Below are 15269 nucleotides of genomic sequence, written 5' to 3' on the forward strand. Positions count from 1 at the left end.
AAGCTGCCTCGACTCTTGCATTCATTCTTGTTGAAGCAGTGCAGGATATGGCCTGCAAGTCAAACCATCCACACCACCTTGACCATCACCTCCCCTCAGACCCAGATGGGGTTGGCCAAGAGCCTGAGCACAACAGCCAGGGCAGCAGCAGCGCCCTCCACCCCCCCCCACCGAGGTCCTGCCTCCAGCCCTATCAGTGCTGCCTCCAACCTCAGGGTCCTGCCTCCAGCCCTGTCTCTGTAGCCAGCATCCAGGGAAGCAATCTCAGAGATGCAGCCTGGCAACTGATTTGACAGGTGCTGAGCATCTCCCCCTAGCTGCCACAGTATTGAAAACCTGAAAAAACATCCCAAAAAAAAACCAGTTCAAAAAAAAAAAATCAGAGTATGAGCTTCTTGAGAAGGGATTTAAATACTGCTTTTCCTTGCATCCCCAGTGCTTTGCACATAGTTGTGTTTAGTAAATGCTATTTCATTCACTCATTCATTCAAACATACCTCTATCTTCTCTTTACCCCCTGCTGACATCTGACACCTTCCCCTCTCATTTGATGCACAGTTTTCAAGAAAACAAGGGCCTAACTTGTAAAGCAATTTTTATTGAAGTATTCTGAGGGAAATTTTCCATATTATAATAGTAAAAATAGTAAAGTTGAACATTATAAAAAAATGCCATGGACAGAGGTGAGGGGTGAGGGTGGGGGTGGGGGAGGCGAGGCGTGCCCTGCGGCCGAAGCTTCTCATGCCAGCAGCACATTTCATTTCATGGGGTTGGACAGTCGGGGAGTGGTGCATAAGCAAACTAGAAAGAATATAACCTACGATGGGAGAGCCGGGCACTTGCCGGAAACATAGCGAGATGTTGTTTGTGGAAAGTTACTAAGATGATGTGGACAATGAAATGTGAGGAAGGGGATGGTGTGTGTTGGAGGAGTGGGGTAGAGTAGCTCCTGTCCACAATATAGTTAACAAGATACACCCCCCCATGTACTTTGACATCATATTCCTTTGAATACAGAGGAAAAAATCAAATTCAAGTACTTTTGTTATACATAGCCCAAGGAAAAAAAAAAGCTTCGCTGAGACTGAATGTGGCCTGGGCACAATTATAGGAGGTTACAGGGGGCTTTTTCCTACATACTCACATCCAGGAACTCACCACCTACCCTCAGAAGGTAGTTGAGGAATTAGGAGGGGGGGCTCAGTGCCAATATTTATTTCACTGGAGGAATTCCGGTTGGGTGTGCATGGCCCATGCGGCATGAGGCCTGATGAGGGAGGGGGAGGTGGAGGAGGCTGCCAGGGAGTTGGTGCCAACAGTTATCTAGTCCATAGATGCTCCCCATGACAACTTAGGATTACTTCCTATGCAGAACCTCGATTAGCCTCCCTGAACCATCCCGCTCGCCCCACATCAGGAGTTGTGGCCATCGCATTGGGGCTGTAGAGGGCCTGAGGCCACTGGCTCGGCTCCTTCTGGGAGGCGGTCTCTCTGCATGGGCGGTGAGGATCCGCCCCCACCCCACCCCCGAGCTCTCCTCGGCCCTCCGAGTCTGTTCATCTTGCTGCTGAGGTTAATTATTGCACTAGCGACAAATGTCTTTACATCTTTCTAAATCCATCCACCCGGGTGTTCTGAGTGCCGAGGCAACATAGAGGTGAAAAAAAAAAAAAGCTAGATGAAATAAATAAAAAGATGAGGGGGATTTTTCTTATTCAAACTGGCTGATATGTTAGACGTCTTATTCCTAAAATGAACATTTTTTTTAACATGTTCTTTCCGACCCTTAGGTCCTGATGGCATGAAAATGACAACATCATAATTGCTTCGGTTCCTCTCAAAAACACATCAGAGAATTTTTCTTTCTCTTTTTTTAAATACAAATCAATGGTGAAACTTCCTAGAAATTAATCTAAAGTGTTGTACAAAGCAACATCGTTCGTAAGTCAGGTAACACAAGAAGTTCCCTAGTGTCTGCTGAAGCCCAAGTCCCCCGAATGCAGTCTGGCCCTCCATGTGTTTGCTTCAGAATGGATGCCGGCGGGGTGGCCACACATCACGCCGTCCCACTAGCAGAGTATGAGAACTGAGGAAAGTGGGGCCGTCTCTCGTTATCCACACACTCCATGTTGTCATCTGGAAAGGAGAGAAGACAGTGGAATAAGATGCTGAGCATGAAGTACATGGGCACGAGTCACAACAGGCAGGCCACCTGGAGGTCGGTCACCTTTCCTCCCTTGTCCCTCCTTTAACACACTCTCTTTTTCTTCCCTGGTCTTACCTCTTCTCCTTCTCACCCATCTGTACCGTCTGGTGGGCAGCTAGGTAATGAAGTGGACAGAGTATGGGGTCTGGGTCCAAATCAGACTGCAGACACTTACTGACTGGATGATCCTAAGTCACTTAATTTTTGTCTGACTCCATTTCCTCAACTGTAAAATGGACAATAATAGCACCTACCCTGCAGGGTTGCTGTATAGATCAAATATTATTAAAGAACTTAGCCTAGCGCCTGGCACATAGTAGGCACCTAAGAAATACTTTCCCCCTTCCTTTTCCCTCTACAATTTCTCGTCTCCCCTTGCTTTCATTCCAAATATAACCCTAGCTGAACAGTTAAAAGTCCACAGAGATACTCAAGGCCTTGGGGGCCCTTACTATGTGGTAGACACAGACCAAGTCTGACAAGGAGCCACCCAACTAGTCTGAATTCTATCACCTTTCCTTGAATCCTGGCTAGGTGGGCGCAGGGGCTTTAGATATAAAGGATCTGCTATTCTCCTAACCAAACACCTGGGAGGGACAACAAAGGCCACAGCCAGACTTGGAAACTGAGGATCATGGATTTAGACCTGGAAAGGGCAGGAGAAGCCACATAGGCCAAGCTCCCTGTTTTGCAGAGATTCTCAAAACAGATTTGCCCAAGGTCACATAATTGGCTTTCGAAGTGGCAGAGCTACAATTCAACCCAGATCTCCAAATTTAGCAGCTAGAGAGTCAGTAAAGACTTGTTTAAGGTCACACAACGAGTTACCAATGGAGCCAGGACTAGAAGCCAGTCCCTTTTGACTCCCAAGGCCAAACTGCTTTCCCCTAGGAGAATTATTAGTGCCTGATCCTCTTCTTCCAGGGGATTGTCCAGCCAATTCTTCATCAGTCTTACAGGGCTCACAGCATTAAACTCACAGGTGCTGCTCAGGGCACTGTGAGGAGGAACACAAATGGTCTGCTTCTGCTCAAATCATTCCACAGTTACAGCTCTCAGGTGACCCATAGAAGGTAGAGCCCAGACTAGCCCCTCAGCCTATTCCTTCTCAGCTCAGCGCCTCAAGTCTCACTGGGCCCTGATACCATCTCCTGGAGATCCACACACTCACCTCCCCGGCCTTCCCCAAGTCCTAGCTGACCCTCCACATAGATTGACTTGCTTTCTATTTGGGTATATTTATATCATTCCTGTCAATTTCTTGGTAGGTTCATATGCAGATACTGAATGCATTTTGCTGTTATTTTATAGACTTGCTCTTTTAAATGTTGTTAGAAATATACAAAAAATATGGGTGATTTTTGTGAATTTATTTCATATTCTTCCTACCATTTTAGTGTATCAGTGAATTATTTCAATTCATTTTTCTGTTTTTTATATGATAGATTCTTTTGATTATATTGAAGAAAGGTTTTTTTATTTCTATGCTTTTTAGCATTTTAAGATAAATGTACTCTACATTGTCTAATACTTTTAATGTATCTAATGTGTAATCACAACCTTTATGTTTGATATTAATATGATTATATATAGTATAATTACATTATGGTATAATTATACAATTATAATATATTATGATAATAAAAATAATTTTCCTTATATAAAACCTATTCTTGAATTCTGGTTATCTAGTGAATTTTCAAAAATGAACAAAAAGGGTGGTTTTAGGTTTTCTTGAGAAGTTCTGGACACTTCTGGATGACCTGTGGGGTACTTGAGAGCCACAGAAGGACTTCCCTGAAACTAGATGGCCCACCTCAGGAAATTCTGCCTGCAGGACTAGCTCTAACAGCACATTAGTTGAGGGATGTGCCAAACACTAGTGACAGTTAGGACGGGAGACGGTGGGAGACCAGATAATTCACTCGTAAAAGAAAACAAACTATCACCCCCTTTTTATATTTATATTTTTTATATTTAGAACTAAAAAAAATCTGAAGGAAATAAAACTTTGAAGTCTAAAGAATTCCCTGCTGAGCAAGAAACCGAGCTCAATTTGTCTTAAAAGACCAACTGTCTGGGAACACGAGACTCCCGCTCCTGGAGGGAGGAGAGCTGGCATCTATCTGTTCCTGGGTGCTGCCACGAATTCACTCTGTGACCTCAAACAAGTAAGTGCCTCTCTCTGAAGCTCAGTTTCTCCATCTGTAAAACGAAGGGGGCGAATCTGGTACATTTAGGGGTCTGGGCCACAGCAGCTTTCTGATAATCCTGGGCGTCTTTAAGACAACCCTTTCCTCTTGCTGCCTCTGGACAAAGAGCCTTACAGGCCACCTATGTTCTGTCTGGTCATCCTGGGAGGCCGTGACGCCGGCTGCGCTGGGGGTTAGGCATGACTTGCTGGTGTGGGAAACCCCCTTACTCCCCTCTCAGAGTGGCCCTGTAGCTTTGGGCTCCACTCCCGTCCACGAACCAGGGTAGCCCCAAGTCCCCTTTTAGGGGAGCCTCTGAGGACCAGGAGGTGTCTGCCTGCTGGCCCCATCTTTGGGAGGCTGGCTGATTTGGCCAGCCCTGCCTGGTGGTCCCTCCACAAGGCCTTGCTAGGGTGGGGGCTGGTGGGAGGAAAGTGAGAAGAAGCAAGAGAGGCCACAGATTCGACCAGGCTCAGACACATCTCCATACCTCAGCCTGAGCCTCTCCAGACTCCAGTCTGAGGATCTCTCTTGAGTTAGGGAAAACAACAACTCGGAGGAATTAAAATTTACAAAACTTCTACCCTTCTCCTCTCTGGACCTCAGTTTCCCTCTCTGCAAAATAAGGAAGCTGGGTCACGTGAATGTGAGTTCTTGGAACATGAATCAAGAGCTGGAAGGGACCCCAGAGACCAGAGTCCCCAAAGCAATAACAATTCTTCAATAAACATCCATTAAATTCAATACACATTTATTAAGCGCCCGCTATGTGCCAGGCAAAAGTCCTCTCAAAAGTCCTGTGAAGTTGGCAGTGGGAATCTTCATTATCCCATTTTACAAATGAAGATTCGGAGGTTCAGAAATGGGATATGACCAAGCTACGAATCCAGACCTCCTTCGTTCCTAAGCCAGATTCTTTTTAGTACCCCATTCTGCCTCCAGCTGTCACTGGAACGCCATAACCGTTTGCCTGCATCTAAAGCAAGGCTCAGTACAGTCTCCAGGGAGACCTCCCAGCTTGACTGGTCTTCTCTCTCCTCACTCTCCATTAAACAGAAGAGCAGGCCAGGCCTTCAATGAGTCACCTGACTCATTCAATGGGGGTCACCAGGCTAAATCTGGGGATAGATAGGATTTCCTCAGTTTGCCCTACCGTGGGTGAGATGTAAGAGTCATGCAGGAACACATATGAACCTAAATCTTTTCTTACTTTCTCTCCTACCTCAGGATAAAGATGTAGAATTAGCTGTGAAATGAAGGTCAGAACTTAAAAGAGACCCTGGGCCCTTAACTAAGGGGAAGGAACACTCCCTTTGGAGCCAAGAGACCTCTACACAAATCCCAGGTATGACACATACGGAGTATGGGATCCTTCACCACCTGAGCCCCTCCTACTTTTCCAGTCTTCTTTTTTTAGAGGCAATCAAGGTTAAGTGACTTGCCCAAGGTCACACAGCTAGTATATGTCTGAGGCTAGATTTGAACTCAGGTCCTCCTGCCTCCAGGGCCAGTGCTCTATCCATTGCGCCACCTAGCTGCCCCTTTCCAATCTTCTTATATCTTACTCCCCGCGTGGGCTCCACAAATTCTACAATCCAGTGTCACTGGCCTCCTTGCTGTTCCTCAAACACACCATCTCCAGACTTCAGGCATTTTCTCTAGCCCCATGCCTGGAATGCTCTCCCTCTTCATTTCTGCCTCCTGGCTTCCTTTCAGGTTCAAGCTAAAATCCCACCTTCTACAAGAAGCCTTTCAGGATTGCCTCTTAATCCTAGTGCTTTCCTTCTGTTGTTGTTTGCCCCCAACTTATTCCATCTAAATCTCGTTTGTACATAGTTGTCTGCATGTTGTCTTCTCCATTAGACTGAGAGGTCCTTGAGAGCAGGGATTGTTTTCTGCCTTTTTATATCCCCAGTGCTTGGGACTGTGACTGGCATACAGCGGGTGCTTAATAAATGTTTGTTGTTGGGATATTAGACAACTCACTTAACTTTTCTGAGCTTCATTTTACCCATCTGTAAAACAACAACTACTACCACTATCACAGCTACCACCACCACCACCACTACTACTGATGATAACACTTGTACCATCCAATACACGCTCTAAGAAAAACCCTTTGTAAACCTGTAAGGACTGTAGAAATGGAAATTATTCTTATTCTTCTTAAACACAGAATGTCAGAGGTAATACCTAAATACCATCTTGTTAAACCCCCTCAATTTACAGAGCAATTAAGTGAAACACAGAGGCAAGAAGTGACTCCCTTATGGTCACACAGCAAGTCCATTTTAGAGCCAAGCACTAAAGCTAAGATATCCTACTTCCTTGTCAAGCGCTGCTCATTACTGCTGTCCTATCCTACTTGCATACCAGCCTAGACACAGAGGAAGTCTCTAACAAATGATGAAGTAATAGCTTTTCTAATGGACCATCTCCACAACAGGCTCACTACCTATATCTTCCTAGACCTATTCACTTCCGAGCATCCCTTTTTAGAGGTCAACATCAAAGAGCTATCAAAGATAGCTCTTGAACCACCTAACCCCATTCACCCCAATAACTCCAGCTTTTGTCTCCAGGCCTGGCTTCTACCTTCCCAGTCCCAGTCTCAGTCCCTCTAGCCCAGGCCTTTATCCCTCTAGTTCAGGTTTCTACTCTCTCCTGTCCTCCCCAACCTCTGATCTCTGCCTCCATCTCCCTAGCCTTTTTTTTTTTTTTAACTGAATCCCAGGCTTCATCTCTCCTAGTTCAAGCCCCTACCTCCCCATTTATTTCTGGCCTCTGTCTTCCCACAACCCCTTTCCTCTCTAGTCTAAGTCTCTCATATACTGCTCCTCTCCTCCCACCCCAACCACCCCAAAGGCCAGGCCTCCATCATCCCCCATGAGCCACCAGGTCCTGCCCCAGGAGCTGCCCTTTCAAGCCCTGGCACTTACCTTGGTCAGGAGGGGTGATTGTGATCATCTGGGCTGTAAACTCCTCATCAAAATACCTGGTGTCTGTCTCAGACGTGACTTGTGGCTTAAAAGGAGGCACCAGCTGCCGGGAGAGACAAAAAGAAAGAAATGCGTGTGAATCCTCAGTTCTTAAAGCCACCTCTAACAAGCTGATTCTTTATCTGTTATGATATATCCTTGGTGCTGGCTGCCCACCCATGGGAAGGGGACCTGAGAGTAATAACCTTGATGGAAACCATCTCTGGCTTTACCCTGGCAGATTTCTTTGGACTTCCTCAAAGTTCATCCAGGCAAGATCACTCCTTTCTATCCCCTAGCTAAGTGCCTTTAGGCCCAGGAGGACAACCACTTCTTCCCTACCCTATGGGCTAAAAAATCCACCAACAGAATTGAGGCACTGTCTTCAGGAGGCCCCTGTGAGGAAAGCAAAGATGTTATACAGAAAGATCTTAGAATTTCAAGATGGAAGGACCCTTAGAGATCATTTGGTTCAATGTTCTCATGGGCAAACTGGGGCCCAGAGAGCCTAGGATCACAAACCTAGTAAGTGGCCAATCCAGGATCCAAAGCCAGGTCGTCTAACTCCAGATTTAGTACTCATTAACCTAGGAACACTTGTTGGTATCTAAGCACAGTGCCTCAGGAGGATAGGACACGAAATAGGTTTTTAATAAGAAGGATTTGAAAAGGAAAAGTCTAGACTTCAGGACTTCCCAGAAGTAGCAAGCAAGCCCTGGGTGCCTGACTCACAGAGGATGATAGAGAGGCTAGAGTAGTGCCAAACACCTACTTCATTGACTTTTTTTTTTCCTTTGGTTAGGCAATGGAGTTAAATGACTTGCCCAGGGTCACACAGCTAGTAAGTGTTATGTGTCTGAGGCCAGATTTGATACTTCATTGACTTTTGTGGACACTGTCCTTGCTTTCTTTGGACCCTGCCCCCAAGTTCTTGGCTCTGAGAGAAACTGGGCTTTTGGGCCACTTCCTCTATGTGTCCCCCACCCTGACCTTTCCAGCCCCCCTTTATGAGGTGTCTTCTCCTGTTAGATAATCAGGCCCTTGAGGGCAGAGGCTGTCAGGCTGCATTGTTCTGCATCCCAAGCATGGCACACAGGGTATACAGTAGGCACTTCATAACTGCTTGCTCACCCGTTTCAATCTACCAATCATAAGTAGCCTACCACAGGTGCACCCAGGCCCAGGTACTCTGTCTTGCAAAACTCTTCCTCTCTGACCAGAAGACAGATCAGCCAGGTGGGTTATGGGCAAAGAGAGGCAAACGGCACCAAACTGCCTACATCCATTCATTCCAGTACTGATTAGACAAGGTGTTCTGGGAAGGTGGCCAGGGGGAGTGGGGGCCAAAAGGTCTGGGCTCCAACCCTGGCTTTGCCAGGACTTGTTACTGGACCTCTGGCAAGTCACTTTCCTTTTCAAAGCCTCAGCTTCTTTACCTGCTGAATGAAGAAGATGAACTAGATATTTTTTGTGCATGGAAGAGACTTCAGAAATCATATAATTATCTGAATGACAGCACTTTGAAGCCTCACCCAAAACTCAAAGAGGGTGTCAGTTTTGAAATAGAGAGGAATTTGGGCGAGGCAGAGGAGAGGGGGTCTTCTGAAATGCAAGGCAGGGTCAGGCCCAAATATTCACTAGATGGGAAGGCAGCTGGTTATGGAGGAGTTGTGCTGGCTTCCCCAGCCAGATGAAGGAGAACTCCATAAGTTATTTCACTTCTCTAAGACCTGGTTTCATCATCTGCGAAATGGGGATAATCTGTTAACAACGCACCTCATGGGGATGTTGTAATCAATGTACTTCATAAGTCTTAATATACTTATATAAAAGGGAGCCCTCAAAATCACCCTGTATCTTCTTTTAAATACCTATATATACCTCTACCTATATATGCAATACACACTCACCTTTTGTACAGGTGAGGAAACAGGGTGAGACAAGTTAAATAATATGCCAAAGGTGACGGTCACACAAAGAGAAAAAAGTCAGGGCCAGGATTTGAATGAATCCAGGTTTCCTAAGCCTAGTACTCATTATTATACTATACTGTAATGTTATGATATGATATAATATGATATATATAACAGGATAAGATATATAATGTAATATAAGGTATAATGACATGATGCAATGTAATATATAACATAATATATAATAGAACAGAATAGAATGTAATATACAGTAGGACATGACATAACATATCATGTGTGACATAATATGTGATATGTGAGATGATATAATATATGGCATGACAAGTATAATAAAATATATACTAAATAAGGTAGTATATGTAAAGCACTTTACATACCTTAAAGCACTATATATATGTTAGCTATTAGGTATTATTGTTATTACTATCATACAATGAGTTGCTGTTATCTAAGGGTAAGACTTTAGGAGTGCTCCTTAATTTTCTTTCTTTACTTTAGCCTCAGTAAACTATGGCCCGAGGGCTAAATTCAGACCAGCCAAGATTGGTTTTTATATTTTTCAATACAAGAAAACTTGATTTAAAAATTTAAAAATCATTCTTAGCTCATGGGTCCCAGGCACAGTTTTCTGACCCCATGCTCTAGTTGATAATAACAAACTCTATGTTTGTCTTCCTGCCAAGATGGCCATCTGAATGGGAATCAGACCACCCAGCTCCCACATCCCTACTCCAGCAGCACCCTGGAGTTAGCACCAGACTGAAAAATGTTCAAGAAACACAATGAGAAACTACAATAAGTGACATCTTCTACTCCAGAACTGCACACACACAAAAATCAGCCCATGGACAATAGTGCAGGCCCCATCCTCAACCCCCAGCAGGGTCAGCGTCAACCATCCCAGGTTGACCAGACACTGAACACACGTAGCCTGTAAGGCTGTATATCCAGAGACGATCTCAGGGCCTGACCAGACACAAAACATATGTAGCCTATGGGCTCTCTGTCCAGAGGCAGCAATTGCCTTAAAGGCAACCAGGGTTGTCAGAAAGCTCCTACAGCCCTCAGATTGGGCCTGCTCGGGCCCAGGGGCTCTGAGGTTCCTAACCCTGCCCTGAAATGCTGAAGATCCATTGCTCTGAACTTCAAAGACTCTAAGGAGGCTGAATCCCAGGCAGTAGAGGTCAGTGCAAGAACCAAGGGGACCAAGAAACAGACCAGATCACCTCACTCAAAAGAGCAGCAGGGACTTGTCCCTGACACAAAGCCTCAATTTAGGAACTAAAGCTGAAGTGATGAGTAAATCACAGAAGACACCAAATGGCATCAAAAATCACTGCAAAGAACCAGGAGATCATTGCACGCAGTAATGGCAATGACCAACTGTGTGTGTGACTTGGTTACTGCCCTGATCTATTCAACAATCCAAAACAATTCCAAACGACTCAGGATAAAAAAATGCTACCCAGCTCCAGAGAGAGAACTGATGAACTCTGAGTGCAAAGTGAAGTATAATTTTCTCACTTGCTTTATTTTTCTTCCTTTTTTTTGCCACATGGGTAATATGGAAATATATTTTGCATGATTTCACATGTATAATTGATATCATATTGCTTGCTTTCTCAGTGAGTGGGGGAGGGAAGGAAAGAATTTAGAACTCAAAATTTAAAAAAGAAAAGGTAAAAATAATGAATTTTTTTCAAACTTAAAAAAAAAATCACTGCAAATTTAACTCCAAGAACTGCAAACAGGGACTCAAAGGAAAAAAATGGGATTTTCCACAAGGAATACATGAATACCTAGAAGAAATGAAGCAAGACATTAAAAAAGGAAATGAACTCTTGAGGAAAGAATTGGAAAGAGAATAAGTAGGTCAGAAGAGAATGTGGTAATCCTTGCCCAGGAAATGAAATTTCTGAAAAGCAGAATAGACCAAACGAAAATCAATGATTTCATGAAACAGCAAAAATATTAGAACAAAATCAAACAATGGATAAAACAGAAGAAAATATAACATTATCTGATATTCAAAACGACTGACCTGGAAAATAATTCAAGAAGAAAGAATTTAAGACTCACCAGACTGCTCCAAAACTATGATTAAAAAAAAAAAAAAAGTCCAGATATTCTATTTCAAGAAATCATAGGAGCAGCTAGGTGACGCAGTAGATAGAGCACCGACCCTGAAGTCAGGAGGACCTGAGTTCAAATCCAGCCTCAGACCAAACATTTGACACTTAACTAGCTGTGTGACCTTGGGCAAGTCACTTAACCCCAATTCCCCCTCCCCCCAAAATCATAAACTACCTAAATCTATCAGAAACAGAGGGCACATATAGAAAAAATCTATCATCACCAAATGAAAGGAACCCCGAAGGGTAAAATCTCATTAATATCATTGCCAAAATCCAAAGCTCCCTCATCAAAGAAGACATACTATTACAAACATCCAGAAAGAAGCAGTTCATGTACCAGGGAATTATGCAATCAGGCTCACACAAGACCTGGCAGTGTCTAATAAAAACCAGAGGAGATCTTGGCACACAATATTCCAAAAGGTAAAGAAAGATACAAGCTTATAACCAAGAACAACTTAACCTGCAAAGCTAAGTATAATCCTACAGTGGGAAAAGTGGATCTTTAATGGGATGAAGGACCTGCAAGCATGTCTGATGAAATGCTTGACCACAGCTGAGCAGGAATTTTGAAATACAAACCCAAGAGTCCAGAGAAACCTAGAAAGGTAAATTCATTTGAGACACTGTAAGGAGCTGTAGGATGATGGGAGTGCTCACATTTTAATGAGGGGACTAGAAACAAATGTTCCTTCAGAACCTTGTCTTCAAAAGGTAAAAAATAAATATCTTAATAAGAAAAACAGAGATCCTGGGTGGAGGTGTGTATGTGTGTGGGTGGGGAGACTGGTTCTGTCCTTTCGATTTAAAAGAGGGAAGAGGAGGGAGGGTAAAGGGAAGAATATACTAGTGGAAAAAAAGTAGAAAGGGCATGGAACCTGACATTTCTTATAACTGAGGTGCACAAGAATATATAAACATGAAGAAAGGGGTGAGGGGACTGGGCATCAGGTGAGCCCCTCTCTTATTTGAAACTGACCAAGGAGGGTTAAGAAAATAACACAGAGTCATGCACAGAATTTGGTGCAGAAATTCATCAAGTCAACAAGTGGGGACTGAGGGAAGGAGGTACTATGTGGGAGTATAATAATGGGGAGGGAAAAGCTATGAACAAAACAAACTTCCTGATCCTGAAGGCAGGAATTTGGGGGGAGGAAGAAGGGGAGGAGAAAAGAACTAGAATCTAAGGGGATATCTCAGGCTGCCTCTTAAGCAATTGGGGAACGGTTGAACAAACTGTAAATGTACGTACATGTAATGAGATATTATCAAGCTATAAGAAATGAACAAAGAGTACGGTGATCAAATGTGAAGGATTTAGCTCTTATCAGCAATACAATGATCCAAGACAATTCTAAAGGACTCATGATGAAAAATGCTATACACCTTCAGAGAAAGAACTCGTGGAGTCGGAATGCAGGTTGAAGCATACTATTTTTCACTTTCTTTATTCTTTGTGGTGTTTTTTTTTTGGTTTTTGTCTGTGTTTTCTTTCACAACATGACTAATATGAAAATATGTTTTGCATGATTGCACATGTATGACCTATATCAAATTACTTACTGTCTCAAAGAAGGGGGAGGGAAGGAGGTAGAGAATTTGGAACTCAAATTTTAAAAAAAAGAATGTTAAAAAAACTGTTTTTACATGTAATTGGAAAAAAATAATAAAATATTTTTAAAAAAAAGACCAAAGAGATGATTCCAGAGAATCCTGAGTAGTAACTAACACAGAATGAAGGAAGCAGAACCAAAAGAATGACATCACAAAGAAAAATAACTGAGAGAATTAAGAACTCTGATCAAAGGCAGCTAGATGGCACAGTGGATACAGCACTGGGCCTGGAGTCAGGAAAACCCAAGTTCAAATCCAGCCTCGCTGTATGGCCCTGAGCAAGTCACTTAACTTGTGTTTGCCTCACTCCTCCCAAAGTTGTTGTGATGATCTAATGACACAATAATTGTGAAGCACTTAGCACATCGCTTGGCATACAGTAAGCACCATATAAATGTTGGCTGCTATTATTACTGCTGTTGTTGTTATCATCAAAACAGTGACTAACCACATCTCCAGAGGATCTATGATGAAACATGGTGGAATGGATACAAGGTATAGAGAACTACATTATTAGACATGGCCACTCCGTGGATCTGTTTTGCTTGGCTATGCTTTTTTATAAGTTCCCCTCCCCCCACACACTTCTTTTTCTTTCTTAAAGTTAATGGGGGAGGAGATAGCAACAGCAATGCAAAAAAAAAAAAAAAAGAAAGAAAAAAGAAAAAGAAGGGTATTGTAACATTTTTTAAAAATGCACAAAAGAGAACAGAAGGAAATACTGACAAACACGGCAGCTCTGAAAGTAAAGCGTAGAATTTATTGTAGACTTTTTTGTGTGTGTGTGAGGCAATTGGGGTTAAGTGACTTGCCCACAGTCACACAGCTAGTGAGTGTCATGTGTCTGAGGCCAGATTTGAACTCAGGTCCTCCTGACTCCGGGGCTGGTGCTCCATCTACTGCGCCACCTAGCTGCCCTGACTTCTTTATTTTTAAAAAGCAAACAGTGTGAAACGGAGATTCATAGTTTCATATACACTACTTTATTATGCTGAGCTGTGTGTTGTGACATGCCTTTATTTTTTTTGGTGTTCAAGTTAAGAATTAAAAAAAAGAAAAAAGAATATTTAAAGAAAGAAAAAAGTTCCATTTTTGTTTTGAACAGTGAGGGGAATGACAAGGTATTCACACTCAAGCTAGGAGAATCTAGGTGAATTAAAAAACTCCACTGGCTGGGCATGGGCTGGTAGGAGAGGTAGAGAAAGGCCTGCCAGGCCACCCCATGCCATCCCCAGGATCCCTATCCAGGAGTCAGCAAGGAGGCCAGAAGGAGCTAGCAAGAAGATGGAGGCTGAGGAGTCACCTTCCCTCTAGGATGCAGGTGGGCTCCAGGCCCACATAAGTGGAGGGAAACAAAGGAAAGGCCTGAGCCAACTCTGGAGGCGGGAACAGCCAGTGGGTCTCCCTGCTAGGGCCTGGAGAATGGCAGTGGGGGAAGGTTGTGCCTTGTCAACAAAAGACACAGGAAATGAAGCAAGCTTGTTACCAGGAATTGAGGACAGGTGAAACATTTCTGAGTAATGACCTCTGTCCCAGGAAAAGGGCAGCTGCTCGCCCAGGGTCCCAGGGCAGTAGGCATGAGCCAGGAACTGGTGCCCCAGAGCTGAGGAACAGATAAAGCCAAGTGATACATGGCCTGAGCCAGGAGCTACAATGAGGGGCGTGAAGCAAACGAAACACCTAGCACCTACCTACCACCTACGTGTGCCTCGCTGGGTCTTTGCCCAAGGGAACCACAAGGGACATAGATATCACAGTCTTGGGCAGGACTGGCTATGTCATAGTGTGGGGTTTCCCTTGTGTATGGATTAGACTGGATGTATGTCCCATGCAGGCCTCAAATTATTTGATTCTTAAACAGGAAAGGCAGGGTTACTAAGGGCTAGAATATGGCACCCACATTGCTTGCCTTCTCAGGGGGTGGGGGAGGGGTGAGAGGAAAGGAGAGAATTTGGAACTTAAATTTTTTAAAAAGCCAAACAAATAAATGAATACCTGTAAAAAAGACAAATCCGAAAAATAAATGTGTGCCTAAATTTTTTAAATAAATTGGAAAAAACTGATCTATAAGAAAAAAAAAACCAGAGGCAGACTGTTACAGCAGAAAGAGCAATTACTGGGCTTATGAATGATGGTAAACATTTGGAGCCCTTTACAGTTTATAAAGCACTTAAAATGCACGGTCTCATCTGCTCCTCACAGCAGCTCTG

The 15269-nt window shown here is 43.7% G+C and overlaps 1 protein-coding gene across 1 annotated transcript in view; it reads right to left on the bottom strand.

Moving 5' to 3' along the window:
* Positions 1 to 578: 578 nt before the first annotated feature.
* AKT1 (AKT serine/threonine kinase 1) overlaps positions 579 to 15269 on the bottom strand; it is a 134041-nt gene continuing 119350 nt past the window's right edge. The window contains exons 13-14 of the mRNA XM_027849188.1: positions 7338 to 7440; positions 579 to 2136 (exon numbers count right to left, since the gene is read on the bottom strand). Coding sequence (XP_027704989.1) covers positions 2057 to 2136; positions 7338 to 7440 — 183 coding nt within the window. The 3' untranslated portion in view covers positions 579 to 2056. The remainder of the gene's footprint in view (positions 2137 to 7337; positions 7441 to 15269) is intronic.

This window comes from Vombatus ursinus, unplaced genomic scaffold, assembly GCF_900497805.2.
Source record: "Vombatus ursinus unplaced genomic scaffold, bare-nosed wombat genome assembly UNPS02007284.1, whole genome shotgun sequence".
NCBI lineage: Eukaryota > Metazoa > Chordata > Mammalia > Diprotodontia > Vombatidae > Vombatus > Vombatus ursinus.